Raw genomic sequence first — 19,615 nt, 5'->3', positions numbered from 1 at the left:
CTGCTTCCAAGAACAGCATTTACTCACCTACTGTGTCACAGGGCTCATCTTTGTGGACACAGAAATCTGTCCTGAAAAAAGTAAAGAACAAAGGACAAAGTCAGTTTGGTGCGCTGACATTACAGGTATCTTTAACAAAAACAAAAGACCTTTTTTTACTGACAGTTGACAAATGTGTGATGATATTTGGACAATTTGAAGGCCTCCAGTAAAATTCATATTCAAAATGAATGCTCTCTGGCGCAAAGACTTCAGAAATGTACCCTGTATTTGGGAAAACCATAAAAGCATGCTGGCTACAGATGAGCAACATGTGTGTTCTGAAGGTTTGACACATGATGTTCAGAAGAGTTTCAGCACTCCTTGTCATAGATTCAAAACCCTTAGGTTGGGTTGATATCTGGTGACCTCGACATAATTTTCCTAATCACCAGCCATTAAATGGTGCTGGATAAGGTGGATAAAGGTGATGCACAACCCTGTAAAAGGACCAGTGGGCCAGCAAAATGCCCCTTATTACAAACTGGTGCACACTCCAACTGATGAAGTCATCAGTCTTCCCATATCCAGTTTCTATGGGGATCAACAGATCAACGCATGCTAAAATACACAATATCAGAGCCTTTTATGTGATTTCAGACTCCATTCCAGTTGGTTTCCTTTCAAACTAAACTGTGGTTCCTCACTTTCACTCCACCCAATCAGTGCTGTCGTACCAGCATTTCTGTCACAACACTGTGAATTAGCTCCCCTCGCCATGGCGTCTAACTAAGGGAAGTGTGAAATAGCGAGAGTCAAAACACAAGAGGCCATTTCCCGCAGATCCCTCTCCTGAATGTGGAAAGCGTCAACAGCTGCGCGTCAGGATCTGCCCCAGCATCCACGAGATCCATGTGTCACAGGGCACGGCGCCTGGGTAAGAGAATCAGAGAGGGCCCTCGACTGAAGTAGCTGATATCTGTCTATAATCCCGCAACTGGATCCATTTACGCAACTGGGATTTATTTTAAGACCTGTTGCTTATTGTAGTGCGACAATAATTCATGTGATAAACTCCACTCCTCACCACTCACCATCAAAAATGTACACACTCCAACCAGTACATGCTATTATATTACTCATTCATACTACGATTTGCATGTTGACATCCTTTTTGCACATTAGTTCACTCACCTGACACGTGATGTGACAGTAGAAATGATCTGATTTGGAAAAAAAAGCCTGGTGTTCCCAAGACAAACCCTAAAACTTTCTTCTAAAACAATCTTGTTTGCTTTCTCAGTGAGAAAATGGACACGAAAAGTACAGACTGGATGGCCAAGTCTCTTTGAGATCTGGCCCTCCCTTCCCTGCCCTGGTTAGCATAACATTGTTAATGGCCCATCCCAAAGGTCACCCTTGGTTCAAAGAAGAATACGCCTTTGAACCTCCAATTAACGGGTTGGAGCCAGCACACGGAGGCAGGGAAAATTAAAAAGTGCTTCCATTGAAGCTGAAGGGGCCACTGGTGCCTCCGTTGCCACATGCTACACACACACAAAGCTAAATCTGTTTCCTGCATTTCCTCTTGTTAACTCCCTTTGGCAGGGTCTGAAACCTCCGAGGCCATCTCGAATCCTGTAATTTCCCTAAAACCAAATATTATTTTCAGCCTGAACAATGACTAACAGGTGAAGATGGACAAACAGTTATTTACGTTTGTGTATACAATACTAACTAACCCCAAATCACCGCGGCGGAGTCGGAACTGCCTCAGTCGATAAATCGACTTCCCCTTTCTCTTTGTTTATTGAGAAAAGAAGGGTACTCTAATTAAACGGCCTAGTGAAGCGATAACCACAGCTCTACTAAACTCTGCATTGACACACGGCGAGTGAAACTCTGGGAATATGAGCTGTAACAGACCTGACACATAGCTGGGTGACACTGGGAACTTGTGCTCCAAACATGGACTGGCGGGTATGAGATGGGGGCAGGGGGGCGGGGGGGGTAGGCGCTAGCATGAACGTCCATCCGCAGCAACAACGCAACAGCTAATCCCGGACGTCACAAGATGGCATTCGTCTTGGGCAGTTGGGGGTGACGCTGGTGGCGTGGAGCACAAAAACTAAATGCCCTCCTCCCTCTCGTTCCAGCTATACCATGACAGACAGTTGAGACGTACTGACGGCGCTCCTTCCCCTGAGCCAAAACAGCCCCTTAAAACCACAGCATAATTCTGCGAACCGGGATGAAAGCCATGAGACAGAATTACAAAAGAGCCATCCAGAGAAAATAAGCAAGTCATTTCTCCTCTGGAGAACCGAGCGAATTATCGGTGGCCATTCCAGGTGGCGAAATCTCTTCAAAGAGTTTGCGTGCTCTACAACACAAAGGAGGAAAGTTATTTAGACAAAATGACATGATGCCTAATAAACCTTGAGAAAATGTTTCACGTTTTATGATCAGAGGAAGAAAATCAAAGTCCAGATATTCCATGTCGGACAAATAGGCCTCTTTAATAGAGGTGTTTTAAGGATTATGTTTCTCATTCAAGAAGCACATTGGTCTTCGCTGTACCTGCTGACAGCTCCAACAGGGTTGGAGGTAAACCGAAACGCACCTCGACACGCTTTCATTTGTACGTGGCGCCCTCGCCCCACTTTTGGAGTGATCCATGGCATTAGCATTTCCTCAGACAGATGTTGCTCCTCCACATGGCATCTTCATAGAGGAAGCCTTATGGGCTAAGCGAGATCATGTTCGAGCAATGGGCACGTGAACAAAAAGTCCTCTGTCTCATCCCTGCTCCCCTGCCCACTCCTCAGGCCCAGGAAGATGGATAGCATCTGATGGGCTACATGAGTGTAGGGAAACAAAAGGATTCATTTTACCTGCAAAATTATATCGGGTAATAAAACCTAATCCTGAATTAGGAATGCGCCATGTTATGCCAGCAATAATCCTTCAGAGTGAAGGGGGAAAATTGGGAACAAACCTGCCCTGCTGACAGCAATGTAAATGAAGAGGTCATTAGGCCCCCCGTCATTACTGGAGCATGGAGCGCTGCCCTAATCCTGTATTATACAGCCCTGATGCAGACATCACAGGGCCAACGTAATGAAGAAGAGTGGGGGGTGGATGTAGAGAAGTTAAAGGAGGGGGGTGGGGTCAGCCAGGGCACCTGGTCACCAGAACAGCGACGTCCACAGGAGGCGGGTCGTCCCTCCCGCCGGGAACGTGGTTGCTTCCAAGGTATCGAGCGCCGCCGTACTCCTCCTGCTGCCAGTGACAGAAGCTCTCTAGTGATCTCTCGCCGTGGTGACTCACTTTCAGCTTTTCCTGCAGGTAAAATGGACAGTCTGTTCACATTCTGCAAAGCATTGTGTGCTTAAGACCACTGGGATGGGACATCCAGGGTCTTATTTTCCTGGTTCTATATATGATGTAGTGTGTGGGACATGTCTGCTAGTGTCACATTAATTATAAAAAAAAAAAACAGAATTCTTGAATTAAAGCATCTACATGTTTGTGTTGTTAGTTGATGGCTATAGCAAAGATTGTGTAATGTAAAATATTAGGACCATGGAAAAAAGATGAGACCAGAAGAGGAAGGGAGGAGATGGACTACACCTTGCACTACACAAGTGCATACAACACAGAGTCTGATACATCTGTTAGCTGTGTTAAAATCATAATTGTCCAAATCGAATGCTCCTTACATGAATTCTTGTTGGATAGTTAGAAATTAACCTAGCTTACTTGAGAAGTAAGTAATCAGAGGTGTCAATCAAATCATCATCCTCTTGGTTTCTAAGTAGCAAGCAGTCCTCTCTTTGTATATCTATGATTTTCTAATCCTGAAGACATTACTCATCATAGCCCATGTGCTTAGGTCTTAAATAACAGGAATATTATATCACCTAGTGTTGTTGATGTTGTTTTCCCAAACCAATTAGTAGTTAAATTAGTTCAAACTGATGAGACGACACAAACCACACAGTAAGCATCTCATGTCATACAATACTGGATCAGTTAGTGCTGGTTTTGTCACTGGTGAAATTATGATGATGTATGAAGGACGAATAGTATTTTTTAAGTATAATGCGGAACACAACCATATAATCATACAATAAATGTGCTGTTTATTTTTTCACCTCTACTCCTCTATGTGCTAACACATTTATGCTTGAGCTTTGCTGCTGCTATGTACAAATACTTTTCAGCATCAGGCACTGCAAGAGGTGAAAAATTGACTTGGGCTTTTAGCTAGGATATATTCAGAAATTACTGTTCCTGGGGAACAGGCTCTTCACGGTAATTTAATCTGAATCTCCAGGGCCCAGTGAGAGTTCGGTACACAGGTGCCAAAAAAAGAAAGAAAATAGGTTTTAAAGGTAAAAAAAATGGTTAATTCACACAAAAGGAGGATAGCGTTTTTATGCCCTTGGGAATGGAGAAACACAGCGCAGCAGGGAGGGTCTCAATTTTGAAAAGGTTTGTGGAGCAGAGGCTGAGGGAGGTGCAGCCCAGCAGGAAAGAACTCTGAAGGCGTGACTCACTGGCCGGTTGTGCAGGAGAACAAGCTTTGTGACCTGGATGTTGATCCTGACACCCAGGCTCTGGTGGTGAAACATGTTGTACACCTGCAGAGACCATGAGATGGAATCAGGACAGGAAAGGGCTTTGTTACAGCTTCACTACAATTACAGCAGGCGAGTGGAAAATGTGGGAGGAACTCTGGAACTGATGTGTGAAGAAGAGTGTTTTTTTGGTGCTGGAGAAAGGGATTTGTGTTGGAAAAGGTCCTGCGGTGATTAAATCTGAAACAATAACAGCTGTATTCTGGAGACAGACTTTCACATCCACTTACATAACAGCAGCACCACTGAAAAATCATTTTATGAAACATCTCTTCATAATGAAAAAATACAAAAATATATATATATTTATATATATTATTTTAGTGGTATTTCAGAAGTTTCAGATCAGACCTCCATTCTGCAGTTGGTATATGGTTAAAATGTATCAGTGAAAATGAAAGTTGCTTTTAAAAGTTTTAATCAATGCCTAAATGACTACAGCATACCAGGTCATGTCTATACTTTGGATTTAGCGTCAATACTGAAAGATCATAAAACTATGTCTGAAATTCCTCCAAGTAAATCAAAATGCCTGGTCACAATTAACTGTGTTGTAAATTGTGTTATACGTGTGGTAATAAATACTTTGCCAATGTTTAAAATTGAAAGTCATTATGGCAAAGGCATACTGTATATTCTTAAGGATCAGGAAAAAAGACCTTCAAATGAAAAAAAAAAACTGCAGTAGGTGATGCTGTTGTCTGAAACAAAAAAAAAAGATTCCAATCCTTGCCTGGGGATTACAGGGTGAACATGGTCTATTTTGTGAATAATTTAAAATACAGAAGCATCACAACTGGACGATTAGTGGGCAGAGAGCACCTCAATCAAATGCACTCAGACAGAACAACTCAAACTTTCCTGACTAGCTCATTTTTCACAGCCAGTAATCCCCTGAAACGACCCTATTAATACATCAGCTGCTGTCTGAGGCGCAAAATGAATAAAGACTCACTCACACTGTGAAAGTTCACCAGGGCGGCTTAGACAAAGATATCCACAGGGACATCTAGAATGGCCACTTTATAAAAGATTGTGCCAGAATCTCGGACTGTGAAAATCCAAAGGCCCTTCGGGGCTCTGTGTCTCAGACGTCTGTCAGGCAAATGCTGCCTAAAATTTACCAGTGTGCCGATGTGCCCAGAAGGCACAGCTACAAGAAACCGCTCATGTTTCAAATAAAATCTGAACAGGCCATTGAGTTTAAAAAGTCATACTCTCATGAACTGATACCGGAGTCAATTTCAGCAGAACATTGGGGAAGGAAACTGTCAGGGGTGAGGCCAGAAGGCGCATGAGCAGACATGGTCGCAGGAGGTGGAGCAGCAGCCGTGGTTAAGTCGCTGGAGGGTTTAGGGTGTTTGGGCAGACCTGCTGTGGGGCAGTTTGAAGCAGTTCCTACTGTACTGTGGGTTGCTTTATGTGAAAGGTGGCGGGCAGTGGTCCAATCCGGCGGGCAGCATATACAGTGGGAGCATTCAGAATCATTGTAGGGGCCGAGGCGATTAGATAATAACATTGGGGTCAAACAAAGAGCTGGCAAGGTCAATCCAGGAATTGGGGCCATTTCAGGCATAGTCAATTAAAGAAAATGGGCGATCAGTAGCTTAGGGGAAACTAGTATGTTGAGCGAGCGATATTTATAGACAACGTCGACCTGCGTCTGTTGGCCGTCCACACGTCCCCTCAGGGTGGTGGCCCAGGGACCGTGACAAAAACATACAAATCTCTTCAATATTCTGTCATCTGTATTTTCATAAATAATGCATGCAAGAATGACAAGCGGTGTTAACCAGAAGGGGCGTATTCTTACCATGTTCATTACTGTGAGAAGAAAACGCTGAGAGGCCTCTGCCCCATGGTACTGCACCATGTCCAAGTCGGCCACCACCAGTGTCTCCACAGTGTACTCTTTACTCAAACGGATGGCGTTTCTGCGGCCGCGGATCTCCTCCGCTGGCCTCTGCCGTCGGTCTATCTTTTTACCTGCGCATGGGGCAGACACAGTCCATCAGTTACCGGCAGACAGATGGCTTCAAACACAGCGATGCTGATAAGAACTGCGTGTTTATGTGTACATTTACATTTACAGCATTTATCAGACGCCCTTATCCAGAGCGACTTACAATCAGTAGTTACAGGGACAGTCCCCCGCCCCCTGGAGCAACTTAGGGTTAAGTGTCTTATTCAGGGACACAATGGTAGTAAGTGGGATTTGAACCTGGGTCTTCTGGTTCATAGGCGAGTGTGTTAACCACTAGGCTACTACCACCTCTCATGTATAAAAGGTTTCCAGATTTCTTTTTGTTTCTTTTCCCATCTCATTAAGTGATATCCCTGTACTGCCCCTACTGGTCATGTGCACATTGCATTTTCAGCACAAAAGACGCACAAAGCAGACAGCACAATGTTTCTCTGAACTGGGGTCCTTTCACATGTTGGCAGTTGTGGCCTAGCAGGTAAGGAAGCGGACACATAATCGGAGGTTGCCGGTCCAAATCCAGAACCACCAAGGTGCCACTAAGATGCCACTGGACAAAGCACCGTCCCCACACACCGTCCAATGGGATACTCACTAAGGGTGATGGGTTTAATGCAGAGGACACATTTTGTTGTGTGCACCGTTGGATGTGCTGCGGTGAATGACAATCACTTCACTCTCACTTTTTGACTAATTGCCACCGTTGCCACATTTACTCTCTGCCGTCCCTAAGCGCCTTTAACCTTATGCACTGTTTTCGAGGTTCTTTTTCGAGGCTTTTCTCTAAGATCTCTCACAGCCACAAATTTCTCTTCGTTTCATATGAACGATTAAAGAATAATTCCATGCCAGACAGCCAAACCGCCGGTTAAAAAACAAACCTCCATCAACAGCAGTTACTTATTTTCAGGTCCCAAAAGGATGAGATTTACATAAAGCACCTGCCTGCTGCCCACTGAGTGGTGATTAATGCAGTGAGTTCTGCAGTCTCATATTTGTAGCTTTGACTTTTAAAAAAGCTTTGAGATGAGTTTTGATTTCCATGATGAACTCAGTGATCTCCTTGCTCCGCACCCCCAACAGAGATCACCCAATATATCTGCACTGTGTTGCAGTTGGCTTGCTACAATCTGATATTAAAACGTCCCTAATAGCAACCTTGGGTATTTTGACTTCTAAATTTTCCTCTCCATAAACACTTGAGCCGAGCCTTGGTTAGTACCCTCTGGGTTCTGAATTTAGCTTACAGTTATTTTTTTTTTGGCAGATTATTTTGTCTCAAAAGAATCCCAAAGCGTGCAGTGATAATACTAGACAGCTGGTGGCTCTTTGTTAGCCATGCATCCCCCTATATCAACCGAGGCCCTCCCGCCTTGGTGGTATATCGGAGCATGTCCTGCTCACATAGCGAATCATCTGTTCACTGACTTCTGGAACATATGGCGGAGGGCTCAGTGAAAAAAGGACTGTAACACAGAGGACCAGTATGCATGACATAATATATGAAACTGCGGCGTCAGACAGAACCCAATGGAAACCGGGTGCGTGAATGAAGAAGCTCAATGGCCTTCTTCATCAATGTATTGACAACCTTTTAATATTATTTTTTTCCCAAGGATTTGCAGCAGCATGTAAAGAAGATATAATTAATTAAACATAAGACATAACATAACATTGCAGTTTAAGCATCAGCTCAAATCAGCGATTAAGGTCGTGCTGTAGGGTCACCTCACTTTCTTGTATGAGTGTCTTAGAAATGCGAAATGCAAATGTAAATGTGTCGCATGAATAAACACCGCAAACTTACAATGGAGTAATTAACCCTGCATGCAGAACCCTGCCTCGCGGCTGCAAGCCTTAGGGTGAGTATGCCGGCACTGTACGGGCACTTATTTGATTTCTTGCTAGTTTTCCCAGCACACTGCCTGACTGGAGATGCTGTGCTTTCGTTATTGGTTCCAACTGGTCTCAGTTGGGGATAATTGTTACCCATTAGAAGCCTGGAGTAATGGTTCTGGGAAGGCTTTTCTACTACAGTTAAGAGTTAAGAGGCATTGAGTGTGTATAGGTATACTCAAATCTTTAGCTCAAACAAGCATTAATTTGGTGTGTAGATAACATGCATCTAACTTGTGTTATGTAGCAGATTGAGAGCAGAACATTAGACCACACTTAGTATGTCTTGATCTTTAACTACTGCGTGGCTTTAAACAAGAGTTGCCATCAGACACATGACTACGACTTCACAATACGTCACAAACCTTTTCAGTCTCACAGACCGAGGGGCAACAAATCACAGAGAATCAGAAACAGAAAACGCCATCCCAAGCGATTTCAGCGCTGTCCTCAGGATCCTTTTAACCGCACGTCTGATTCTGTAGCCTCAGGTGCACAGCAACTCGTCCTGGAAATGACCGTGCATGTGACAACTTGGGGAAGAATTATTTATTGTCCCCATACAGTATTAGCCATACTGTATACATGTACACAGCTGAGTCGACAATAAAGTTTACTTTGACTTCACTTTGATTTTTATATGACCTTAGTATGACGGTGAATCAGGGAATGAGGACAAATGGGGGGACAGTGAAAGGAAAACAGAAGAAAAGAGAAAGAATGGAAGATTCTAACACTGCCCTTTAATATAGATGACAAAACGAGTGGAAACCGCAGCTTGTCAGCCATAACTGAGCATACCGGCCCCTTTTACCAACCAACATATTTCTTCATATTCCTTCCTTCATATGTCATAACATCTTCCACAAGCTCATAAAAATGTAAGTCATGGAGATCCCTAGATTGAATCGGGAAGAAAACCAGCTAACTTTGCTTTCTACACAAGACAGCAAGGACACTGACTGATTATAATAAACTCTTATCTCTCAGCCAGAGTTTTGCTAGAAGGATGCAGAAGTACATCAGCCGCTGAGATCTGCCTGGCTGCACAGACCCCCAAGGTCAGACAGAAACCTCCTGTGTTCCATGGCAAACAATGGTTCACACTACATGCCCGTTCCTCACTAATATGCTCTCATCAGGGCATTAAGAATTTCATTCGGCAAGCAGAGGAAGAAGGATAAACATTATATACATGATAAAAATAATAATTTTTAAAAATGACCTCTAGTTCAGTGGTCAGAAAGTCATCTTGGGAGGAGGCCGGACGACAGGCAAGGGACAAATTGTGCCCTATCCTTTAAATGTCAGTTTTGTACCAGATGGGAAATATAAATATGATAAGTCACGTCGGCCGCACCTTGCTCTGCTGCAAGTGAAGCTGATTGGCCAGACTCCGAAATTCCGAAGCATCGGAAAAATGTTCAAAAGCCAGTGGTACACAAGACGTGAAACCAATGAGCTTCTAGGGAATGGAAGTCATTTCTGCAGAGGCTCCGAGGGTTCCAACATTTTTCAGATTCCCCCTTGTTCGGAAGCAGACCGCAGCCCAGTCCGGTTCTAATCAACACGTCTGGTTCAAAATGAACTCCCTATTCCTTTACAAGTGTTCTCTCATTATCGGTGTCAATATGTGAGAGGGACTGAAGGGATGGATCATGCACTTTTTGGGAAACGTCCGAGCACAGACCTGTGTCAATGGCAAATAAACATAGGGTCTCTCTCTTTCTCTCCCCAGCTGTCCCCCTGGAGACCTAGAATGGGGCCCACCTGCCAAAACCAGGTCTGCTGCGCTCGGGTCTGTTGAACCAATTTCACACCCATTTCCTCTGCGCTCTGATCCATTTCAGACTCTGCAACTTTTCCATGGCTTCTAATCCTCAGTGCTATCAGAATACCTGAACCCTCCTACGCCAGTCACACAGGGAATGTAACTCCACCATGAAAAAGATTTGACTTTTCGATTGCCCCTTTTTAAAGGGACAACACTGTAAAAAAAAAAAACAATAGTAATAGTTGCAAATGATATCGGTTGAGTCTACAACCATCTGAAGAGGCTTTGTACGGGGGGTATTTCAGCCTCCTCCGATGGGGCGTGAGCTGCAAGAACAAAACGGAAACACATCTTTCTGGTCCTGATTGCTATAAATTTTCCCACCCAGTCTTTAGGGTAACACAATACAAATTTACACATCCATGCTATGTGGCTTCTCCTGCTCTTTATGTGTGTAAGGGAATGGGAGGGAAAGGTATAACTACTGAGGACACAGAGTTTAATGGATATAAAGCCTGTCTCTGTGAGTATCCATCCACTGGGACAGTGTGGTTTTTTGGGGGGGCATATAGCGTTCTCCCCTTATTGAGGCTTTTCAGTGGGTTGTCAGGGAAAGGAGATCTGGCAGTCTCTGCTGCAGGCTCCAGCAGACATGAGTGCAGGGGAAAGAATTTCCCCAAATCTGGCACCTTGCGCGGTCCCTCCCGCTCAGAAAGACCAGGTGCCGGGGCGTGCTGCTGAATGACTAAAGCACCTGGAGGTCTTTTATCGTCCAAGGCTGGAACACTGAGATCACTGGAGCCACCCAAACACGCCCTCCGAGTCTGCTCATAAAGGATTCTTTCAAGATACACCCCGTGCATTACTGATCTTTTTTTTTTTAATTAGGTCTCAGGTCCCAGTCAATGCATAAGTCTAAGATATGAACATATGGAAAGACTTTATTTATACAGGATGTCAAAAGTGCTGGTGGTCTCCTCGGCACAAAGCTTATGCTATCTTGGTGTGCATTCTCCGGGCCATAGAATTATGCTTAATAATGCTTCACAGGAGAGAAATTATGCAGTTTAAAAAATCTATAATAAATCACATTTAATTTCTCTTAAATGGAAAAGGATCCAGTCAGTGCCTTGTGGATGGACTGCATTTTACTTGGCCCATTCTCTCTCAAACACCCTCTCAAAAAATGTACTCTTAAGTTGTTTGGTGCTTAATATGAGCGTCCAAAGCTCATTATGAAATACACTTCCAATTTACAAAAAAAAAAGAGACAAAATTTATTGGTTCCTAATGTTCAGATATTCATTGTTGTTCAAGCAAGAGAAGCAAAAAACAGGCCTCCACGCACAAAAGAAGGAAGGCCAAACCACATAATGTGAATTCTTCTATTTGTAATCTTGGCAAAAAGACACTAAAGGTCTGGGAAGTAAATGCAACATTATTAACGTAAGAGACGTCTTTTCTCACTGATATTTATACAGCTTGGATAGGAGGATCCAGCAGAGGCTGGGGTTACACAGGTGGCATAACATCAAATAAAGTTTTCAAAGTGCAAACTATGCCGGCCTTACACGATGGTCAAGTTACACACTAACACCGGAATCAAATACAGAGAGTTTTGCCGGCATAATCACTGTTCTCCAGTCATCTCAATCATATACATTTTTTATACAATTAACCACATTTGTAATTTTAGCTCAAACAAGTAAACACAGCAAACAAAGAAGTGTGCAACATCGTACAGTGGCGTCTTTTCTTTTTTAAAGGCTGTGACCCGAGATTAAATGAGACCTGAGATTAAGTGTAGCCTCATCATTAAATGGTTTCCACAGTTTTCTTCCTGCTTGTGAGTTATTGCCTTTCATTTCTCATTTCTAACTAAGGGTGATGGTTAAATGCAGAGGACACATTTCACTGAGTTACCATGTGTTGTGCTTGTTGTGCTTCACAATGACAATCACTCAAATATTTTAGAATTTTGATGTGACAAGAGCAAACATGACATCTTGTTTGGTCTGTTACTTGCTCTGCTAAAACGATACCCTGGATCAGTGATCCCCAAACTTTTCCTTAGGTGAGCAAGAGTCCATCAGTAGCCTTGCAGTAAACAACATTAATTCCAATTAATGATAGTGTTTGCAGTTGTCCTTTTAAATGTATATATTCGTGTCAAAATGTGTGCCTAATTGTGAAGTCTAGTGGCTGGCCGCACACAGTAGGCCCACCTGTGCATGATGAATAGGTCCTTATTGCTCCGAACTGAGGCAACGGGTCAATTACAACCTGTTCAAATAGACAGAGCAGCCACCAGAACATGGCTGCTGCATTAATGTGGACACCTGCCTTGCCTAAGTTTGTTGCTTTTGTTCCCCTCAGTTTAACACATGTATGCGGGTTTGTTGTAGTCTTTTCCTGTTTTCTGTTTGTGACCCTCGTGCTTCTTCTCTTGTGTTTTGTAATAAATCACTTTTGCCCATTTATCAGATCTGATAATAATTCTCTGCACTTTTTTCTTTTATTTTTTCATTGTGCGTTAAAAACACATGATAAACAAATCATTTACAATTCATCTTTGACTTTAAACTAAAAATTATTAAAATTTGTTAAAGTGTCATGTAGGCTAAGTTGTCAGTTTTCAAACCAATAAGCATGGCTGATAACCCACTCAGGTCAGAAGTAATACATCACAAAAGGGCGGATAATTTCCAGCCCATGGATCATAATTTAAGGTATTAATGGACAAGGAAACCAAAATATAAGAATTAGGTTGTTTTACATCTATGAATTTTCTAAAGTAATCTTCACTCACTAGGCAGAAACAACCGGAGTCAGTAACTCTTAAATTCCCCATGCAGAAGATCAGAGGTGGAAGTGTCCTGGGGTTTAATGTCACTTAAGACAGGTGGGAGTAACAGATTCGAACCATCACATTCATTTTTACGATGTGTGAAATGGCTTTTTAAGTCATGTAATATGGCAGGACGTGGGCAGACAGAAGGTTGGAAAAGCTGACCCTTCATGACCCCATGACTAGCCACAATGCTCAGCTTACCTAAAACGATCTGGGAAGGTCAACAGGATCTTATTCATCATCGCTGTGACAGGGGTCAGGGGCTCACCTTGCAGAAGTCCGCAGAACTCTGTATGACTGTCAGCAGAAGCGTCACGGCCTTTGGTCAATCGTTTGCGCCGTGTGACCTTGTGTTCCACCCCAGAGAAGGAGTCTTCGGCAGCGTGGACCGGTTCAATAAACAAACTGTCATCTCCTGTCTGCACCAGTCCTGTCTGAACAGAGAGACAAGAGACACCCAAACAATGAAATTCAAAGCTTTCATGAACATAAATCAGACGGTGATTCTTTAATGTTTACAGCAAAACAAGCAAGCTCTATCAGACAAAGTAAATTACTCGCTCTGCTCTTTGGTCGTCTCACACAGACAACATAGTGTGAGACGTTTCCCTTTTAAGTCTCCAGAGAAACGTAAATAATATTGTCCATTTTTGTGATACTCTCTTTAACATACTGAGAGGCAAAGCAGACATTGTTTCAAAGGCAGAAAGCAGACATTGGGAATAATTAATAGCAAAACAAATAATTCCCAGGGACCAAAGAATTGCTCAAACAGCATCCAATCAGACTGGGGCTTCAATGTTGCTGCAACCGCAGGCCCTCAGAACCGTCAAATCAAACTAATGACAAAGGCTTGGGTTGGAGGTGGCATCCTTCACAAAAGAGATGGGAAGTAAAAGTGGCCACCTTAGTCCAAGTGCAGACAAAATGTCAGGACAAGACACGTTCCCTTTTGTCCCAACATGCATGGGCAAAATCCATAGATCCACAGGGCCAGTTAAATGGCAGTAGAGTAATTGTGTCTTGCTGAATGGAACATCCAGTTAACTAAAAATGATACACTGGGGATATTTCCCATGTTCTAATTTTATTGTCCCTCGGTGGCCATCCCATTGTGCTCAGCTTCATGGAATTATCATAACCAGGGAAAAGGGTTCTAAAGCTACTTTATCTGCAGTAGCTTTTTTAAAGGGAAGCTATTCTGAAGATAAAAATATTATTTAAGATGAAACTTGAATTGAATATTATTCAGGTGAAACCACCATAATAAAGTAACTCTATCTTAACAATGCAGTATTGATCAGCAGGCACTGTTGAAGGAGAAGATAAGAATGTAACAGCCACAGAAACAAAGCTCCAAGCCAAGCCTGAAGACAAGCATTTGGACCGGAAATCAAATTAAATACATTTACCAACTGCTATTCCAGCACGTTATCAGAGCCAGGCATGCTGACCGCATGCTGCAGACCTCCAGTGCATGTGAGGGGGTCTAGAGAGACCAACGCACCGCCCAGATATCTGTTTCCACCCCATGAATAATCATTAGATAGATGGTGAATGGAGAACACTAGACTCCTGCAGAAACCATTATTCCACTCACGTACTTACGGATCCTGCCCAGTTTTCCTGAAACATTCGTAGGGCTAAGATCATTGTAACCACTTGTCGACAGAAAGGAATCAACCTGATCTAGTCTCTGGTCCTTCTCACAATGATCTTAGTCAGTCCCTCCAGGATTTTGCAGGTCTTTTTGAATGTCTATTTGTAGTAGCAGAACATATTTTCAGTAGAATAGTTGCTTAAGACCTACCTATTTCATTTGGCACCTAAAGGTGTCATACAAATTTTATTTATTTTATATATTTGTTACAATATTTCTAATTATTTTAGTTTTAAAGTCTCCAACTGTTATTTTTTAACTCTGTGTTTAGCCTTTTGCTTATTCTCGATTGAGAATTGCTATTCTATGACTGGGGAAACTCCTTAGAGATTATGCTTATTGGTCAAATTGGAAAAAAGGCTGCTGGTGATGGAAAAAAAGCAACTTTCAATTGTTGAAATTGAAAAACAATTGGAACTGCTTAGTAAGACCACATGTTCTGTCCCCATGATTGGGATGCATTTAGAATAACAAAGTTAACTGAAAAGTTGCTATGCAGGCTCTATAAAAAATCCAGGTAAGATGTATAGTACTAATTTGAAGACAATGTTTATTGCATCTGGTAGCTATGGTCACTGAAATCGCCTTGGAACAAATGGAGCAACAGTAGGATGATGTCACACCTCAGATTGTCCTGGCTATTAAAGCAGAAGCTATCATGGCTCCCAAAGCCATGCAATTAAGAAGCACTTTGTTGTGTGCTCTCGTAAAAATGTCCACGAACACTGATGCAACCAGACTGGCCTCATTCAGCTTTGTTTGAACTGAACTGTGGCCATGGGCTGCCACTGTATGATGCTGAACATTGGGCGTTCAGCTTAAAAAGTGACCAATTTCCATGTCCGGGCACCCAATTCCACCACAGGTGCCAGGACCTTGACCCAGTGGATATAGCCTTTAGACCGATCATGACCTCATCTACCAGAGGCAAACTGGATGTCCATCTCAGACCTTGGGAGAAAGATGCCTGGCAGAGGTGGAAAAACAGGCAATAATTTCATTTCAAACCGATCTACTGATTCCCTTGGTAAACGCACCAATGGGGAACAAGTATTTAAAAGTTTGTGATGTGGAGACATATACATACACGCGTCAGGAATCCTAACACACAACAGACAGTGAGACAAGGAATGTCTGGCTGTCCTATTGCCTAATCATCCACACTATATTTGGGCAACGGAGGGAGGCAGGGCTGAGGAACCCCTCCCACGGCCCAACAAAAATCAGCTGCTTGCCGACATGTCACAATAGTGCTTCTCATGCCTTTTCAACCGGCTGCCTGTTTGGGAGGAGGCCGCCCCAGACAATGTGCAGGGAGACGGGCCAGCAGACACACAACACTCTCTCTCTCAGAATGGGAGCAGAGGGGACATTCAGCTCCACCACTAGCCCTTACAAAACACCAGTGACATCCTCTGCAAAAGTGGTGCACAATCCTGTGAATAAAAGCAGTTTTATCTTTCTGCATCTTTGCATGGAACAGACCTTGACATTTTTTAAGGAAAGTGCTAACATTTGCTCATGATTGCAGATAGATATATACACTAGATGTCGCATTCAGCCTCTCAGCATATTTGGACGGGGTTCCACACTCATTCAACCACGCTTCTCTGACAGTACAAGCAAAGATGCCAGTCTTTTGCATCTCATACGGCTGTAATAATGAACGAATGAATAGTCGATGCATGACTATTTGATTTTATTTTTTTCGTCTTGTATGTAAAATTTTGTCTTCGACAAATTACGTTACTTATGTTAAAGACCAGAGCATCTGTCTTCTCACCTCCACCCCATAGAAAAGGCACAGCTTCTGTTCTGCACCTGTCATTGTCTATAGTTCCTGAGAAATCTGTACAAAATGCCTCTGTTTATGGACCTATTTTTTCCAAATAAGCAGGTAAATGTAAAGACGTTTATTTTTATATTTAATATGAAAGATGAAGTATTTTCCTTGTTCCTTGCATGTACATTGCATATAGTTCTCTACAAATCTATTCAGTTTCCTGTTGCTTTGGATAAAAGTGTAAATATTAAAGTATTGGAAGCGGAAAAGGCTACAGGGCTTATCATAAAGATTGGCAGTGTTAGTATTAGGTTAACATTGCTGGCCTTTTTTGTGGTCTTTGTATTTGCATTTTTCTGCATGTAGTGAACTTTAAGTTTATACCGAATGAACAAATACCTACATGTAGATTACATTTTGACCATAACATTGTGCTATGTTAACAAAAACTGCTTCTCTTATCATTTTATTCACTGCTCAGGCATAAATACATGGCTGACATTTGAAACGAACCAAGGCAATAGAAATTGCTCCTCAAATTTGCCGGTTTATAGTTCTTTAATTCTGTATTCCACCATGGGCCTGATGGATGCTCGTTCATTTAAAAGGAGTGCTACCCTGTCCCAAGATGGTGGCAGTGTTGACGCATCGCTAACGTAGACAGTCTAGTGCTTATATCTATGATGATAAGAGGTTTGCTTTAGGTTTATGAACAGTTTAGTCTTATTACATAGAATTCCTTTCACATCTGAGCAACACACATTTCCTGTAATATAGATATTAGGTCCCCGCATAAAACAATGTGTGTGATTCCACATGTGTGCATGTTTAAAAGGTACACAACGCTAGGCACGCAAAAAGAGTTGAACAGAAGTGACAGTGCATATCATGGGACCGAAACAGCATTACCAGACCACCACAGGTGCTCAGTGAGACGAAAGAGTCGGTGTGATTGAGCACTGATCCAGTGTAGAAGCAGCGCTGCCGAGTCTTCAAGGAGTTCGTGAGCAGCGTGCTCGCTTCATCCCCCCTCTGCTCAATGACAAAGCCTTCAGAAATAAACGAGTCGTCTCTTTGAAGCTGTAAGTACAGCTCTTCTCCGAACGCGGGCAGGGAGAGGAATAAGCTGTCCCGCTGACTGGCTGGATTTGGAAGTGGGAGGGAGCGCTGGCTTCGGCGCCTTCTCTGCCCAAGGGCTTCCTGTAGCAGGTGAACATCCTTGCTGTTTAACTCATAGGGGACCACCAGATCTGTCTCATGCTTGGCATGTGCTGAGAAGACAAAATGAGGAAAAGCAGAATGATGTGAAGACACTATTCCAACATTAATAACAGTGATTCACCAAATAAAAAGAATCATATTATTACATAATGTTACATGAGTCTGATCCCACCAACATGACCATGCTAGTCAAAATCAGCATCTCAATTGTTACAAAGCATGCAGCATGCAAATACAATGATGTTTCTATTTTTGAAAATTCATTCAAAATTCAACTAATAATGATTGATTTTAAGGTGATTGTTGACTTTCAGGAGAATAAATGCAGTGCATGCTCTTCTTTGCAGCTTTTACAGGGACATGTCCCCCTTTAAATGACACTGGTTCCCTTTACTTTAAAGGGAAGCACAGCACATGTTGCACACGGTGAAATTTGTCCTCTGCAATTATCCCATCACCCTGAGTACAGGCGCCCGGGAAACAGTGTGTGGGGACGGTGCTTTGCTCAGTGGCACCTCAGTGACACCTTGGCGGATCAGCATTCGAAACAGCAACCTTCTGATTACGGGGTCGCTTCCTTAACCGCTAGGCCACCACTGTTATTGAAACAGCATGCCACACATTGTGTTGGCTGTCCACTGCCTATGAGAATGACTGGGGAAACTAATTCATAATATGAAATAGATTACCAAAACGTGCATGGAGGGTTTTATTGGCAAATGATCACGTTCAGCTGTTTTGATATGCATTTATTCATGCATTTGACATGACAATATATATATAACAACGCATGCACTTTTATAGAAGTATTATAGAAATGACAGAGTCCTGTAAAAGATGCAGGTGTTTGGTTGGCATCAGCCCTTACCTGTCAGTGTCCTCAGTCCGTTACTCAGCAGCAGGACAGACACCAGAAGGTGAAGCGCCTGGACGCCGCGCATGATAGTGGCCTGCAGGCTGGACCTGATCGGAGGACGTGTGCGCCGGCAAAGCCAGTATGGACTGTGGAGAACTTCGCGAAACTTTGGGAAAGTGCGGGCAAAGTAAACCAGAAGCGGCGGACACGCCTGCCGGCGCAAGCCCCGCCCATGGGACGAGCCGATTGGACGGGGCGGATCCTGGAAAAATGTATCTTCCTCAGGATTGGACCTCGGTGCCGCCAATCTTGTCGGTGGGTTGAAACCGTACACGTGGTCCCAATACCGTGAAAAGAATGAGGAATTTTAGAGCAGTGAACGGCTAGCGTTGAGTCTGTGGACGTCCTGCTGAAGAGTTTCAAAAATAAACGTTTTAGTTTTACTTCAGACGACGGAAGAGTAGTAATAGTAATAGTAGTAATTACATGTACACTACATTGATTCAACATCAGTGAATAAATACTCTTGAAAAGGCAGGGCATTTTTTAAAACAGTTCTGCGCAAGCATTTGTGATACTTTATTTGATGCTTTGACAAGCTTTACAAGGTTTATCACTTCCTTCCCTTTGCTCTGGTCTGTGTGTTGCATTGCATTGTCTGCACGCCACACAGCTGGTCCCAGTCTGAACAAGGGAACTGTGAACAACAATTGCATTTTATTACAGCTTTCCCAAACATAACAGTATGCAAAGTGTGAACAGTGCCAGGTGCCTTGACTTTCCAGATCACATCCAGTACTGTGAAATACAAACATGTTGGATTGAGTTTTGGATTATTCATAATTTAAGGCAATAAACATTATATTTATAACTATATAGATGTGCATCTTAGATTCAGTTATTCACTTGCTGTCATTGATTGATTAATGAATTTGTTTATTCATTAATTAAGTCTTTTCTTTGGGTTTATT

At 42.9% G+C, this 19,615-nt stretch overlaps 1 protein-coding gene across 1 annotated transcript in view; it reads right to left on the bottom strand.

The window, feature by feature from the left end:
• The window catches only part of LOC114766322 (A disintegrin and metalloproteinase with thrombospondin motifs 17-like), a 68,305-nt gene extending 49,496 nt beyond the window's left edge, over window positions 1–18,809 (bottom strand). The window contains 7 exon segments of the mRNA XM_028957028.1: window positions 28–71; window positions 3,164–3,321; window positions 4,542–4,625; window positions 6,436–6,608; window positions 13,393–13,558; window positions 17,477–17,838; window positions 18,657–18,809. Coding sequence (XP_028812861.1) covers window positions 28–71; window positions 3,164–3,321; window positions 4,542–4,625; window positions 6,436–6,608; window positions 13,393–13,558; window positions 17,477–17,838; window positions 18,657–18,729 — 1,060 coding nt within the window. The 5' untranslated portion in view covers window positions 18,730–18,809.
• Window positions 18,810–19,615: the final 806 nt, after the last annotated feature.

Source organism: Denticeps clupeoides, chromosome 16 (genome assembly GCF_900700375.1).
Source record: "Denticeps clupeoides chromosome 16, fDenClu1.1, whole genome shotgun sequence".
NCBI lineage: Eukaryota > Metazoa > Chordata > Actinopteri > Clupeiformes > Denticipitidae > Denticeps > Denticeps clupeoides.
This window is presented reverse-complemented; position numbering and strand designations above follow the sequence as displayed.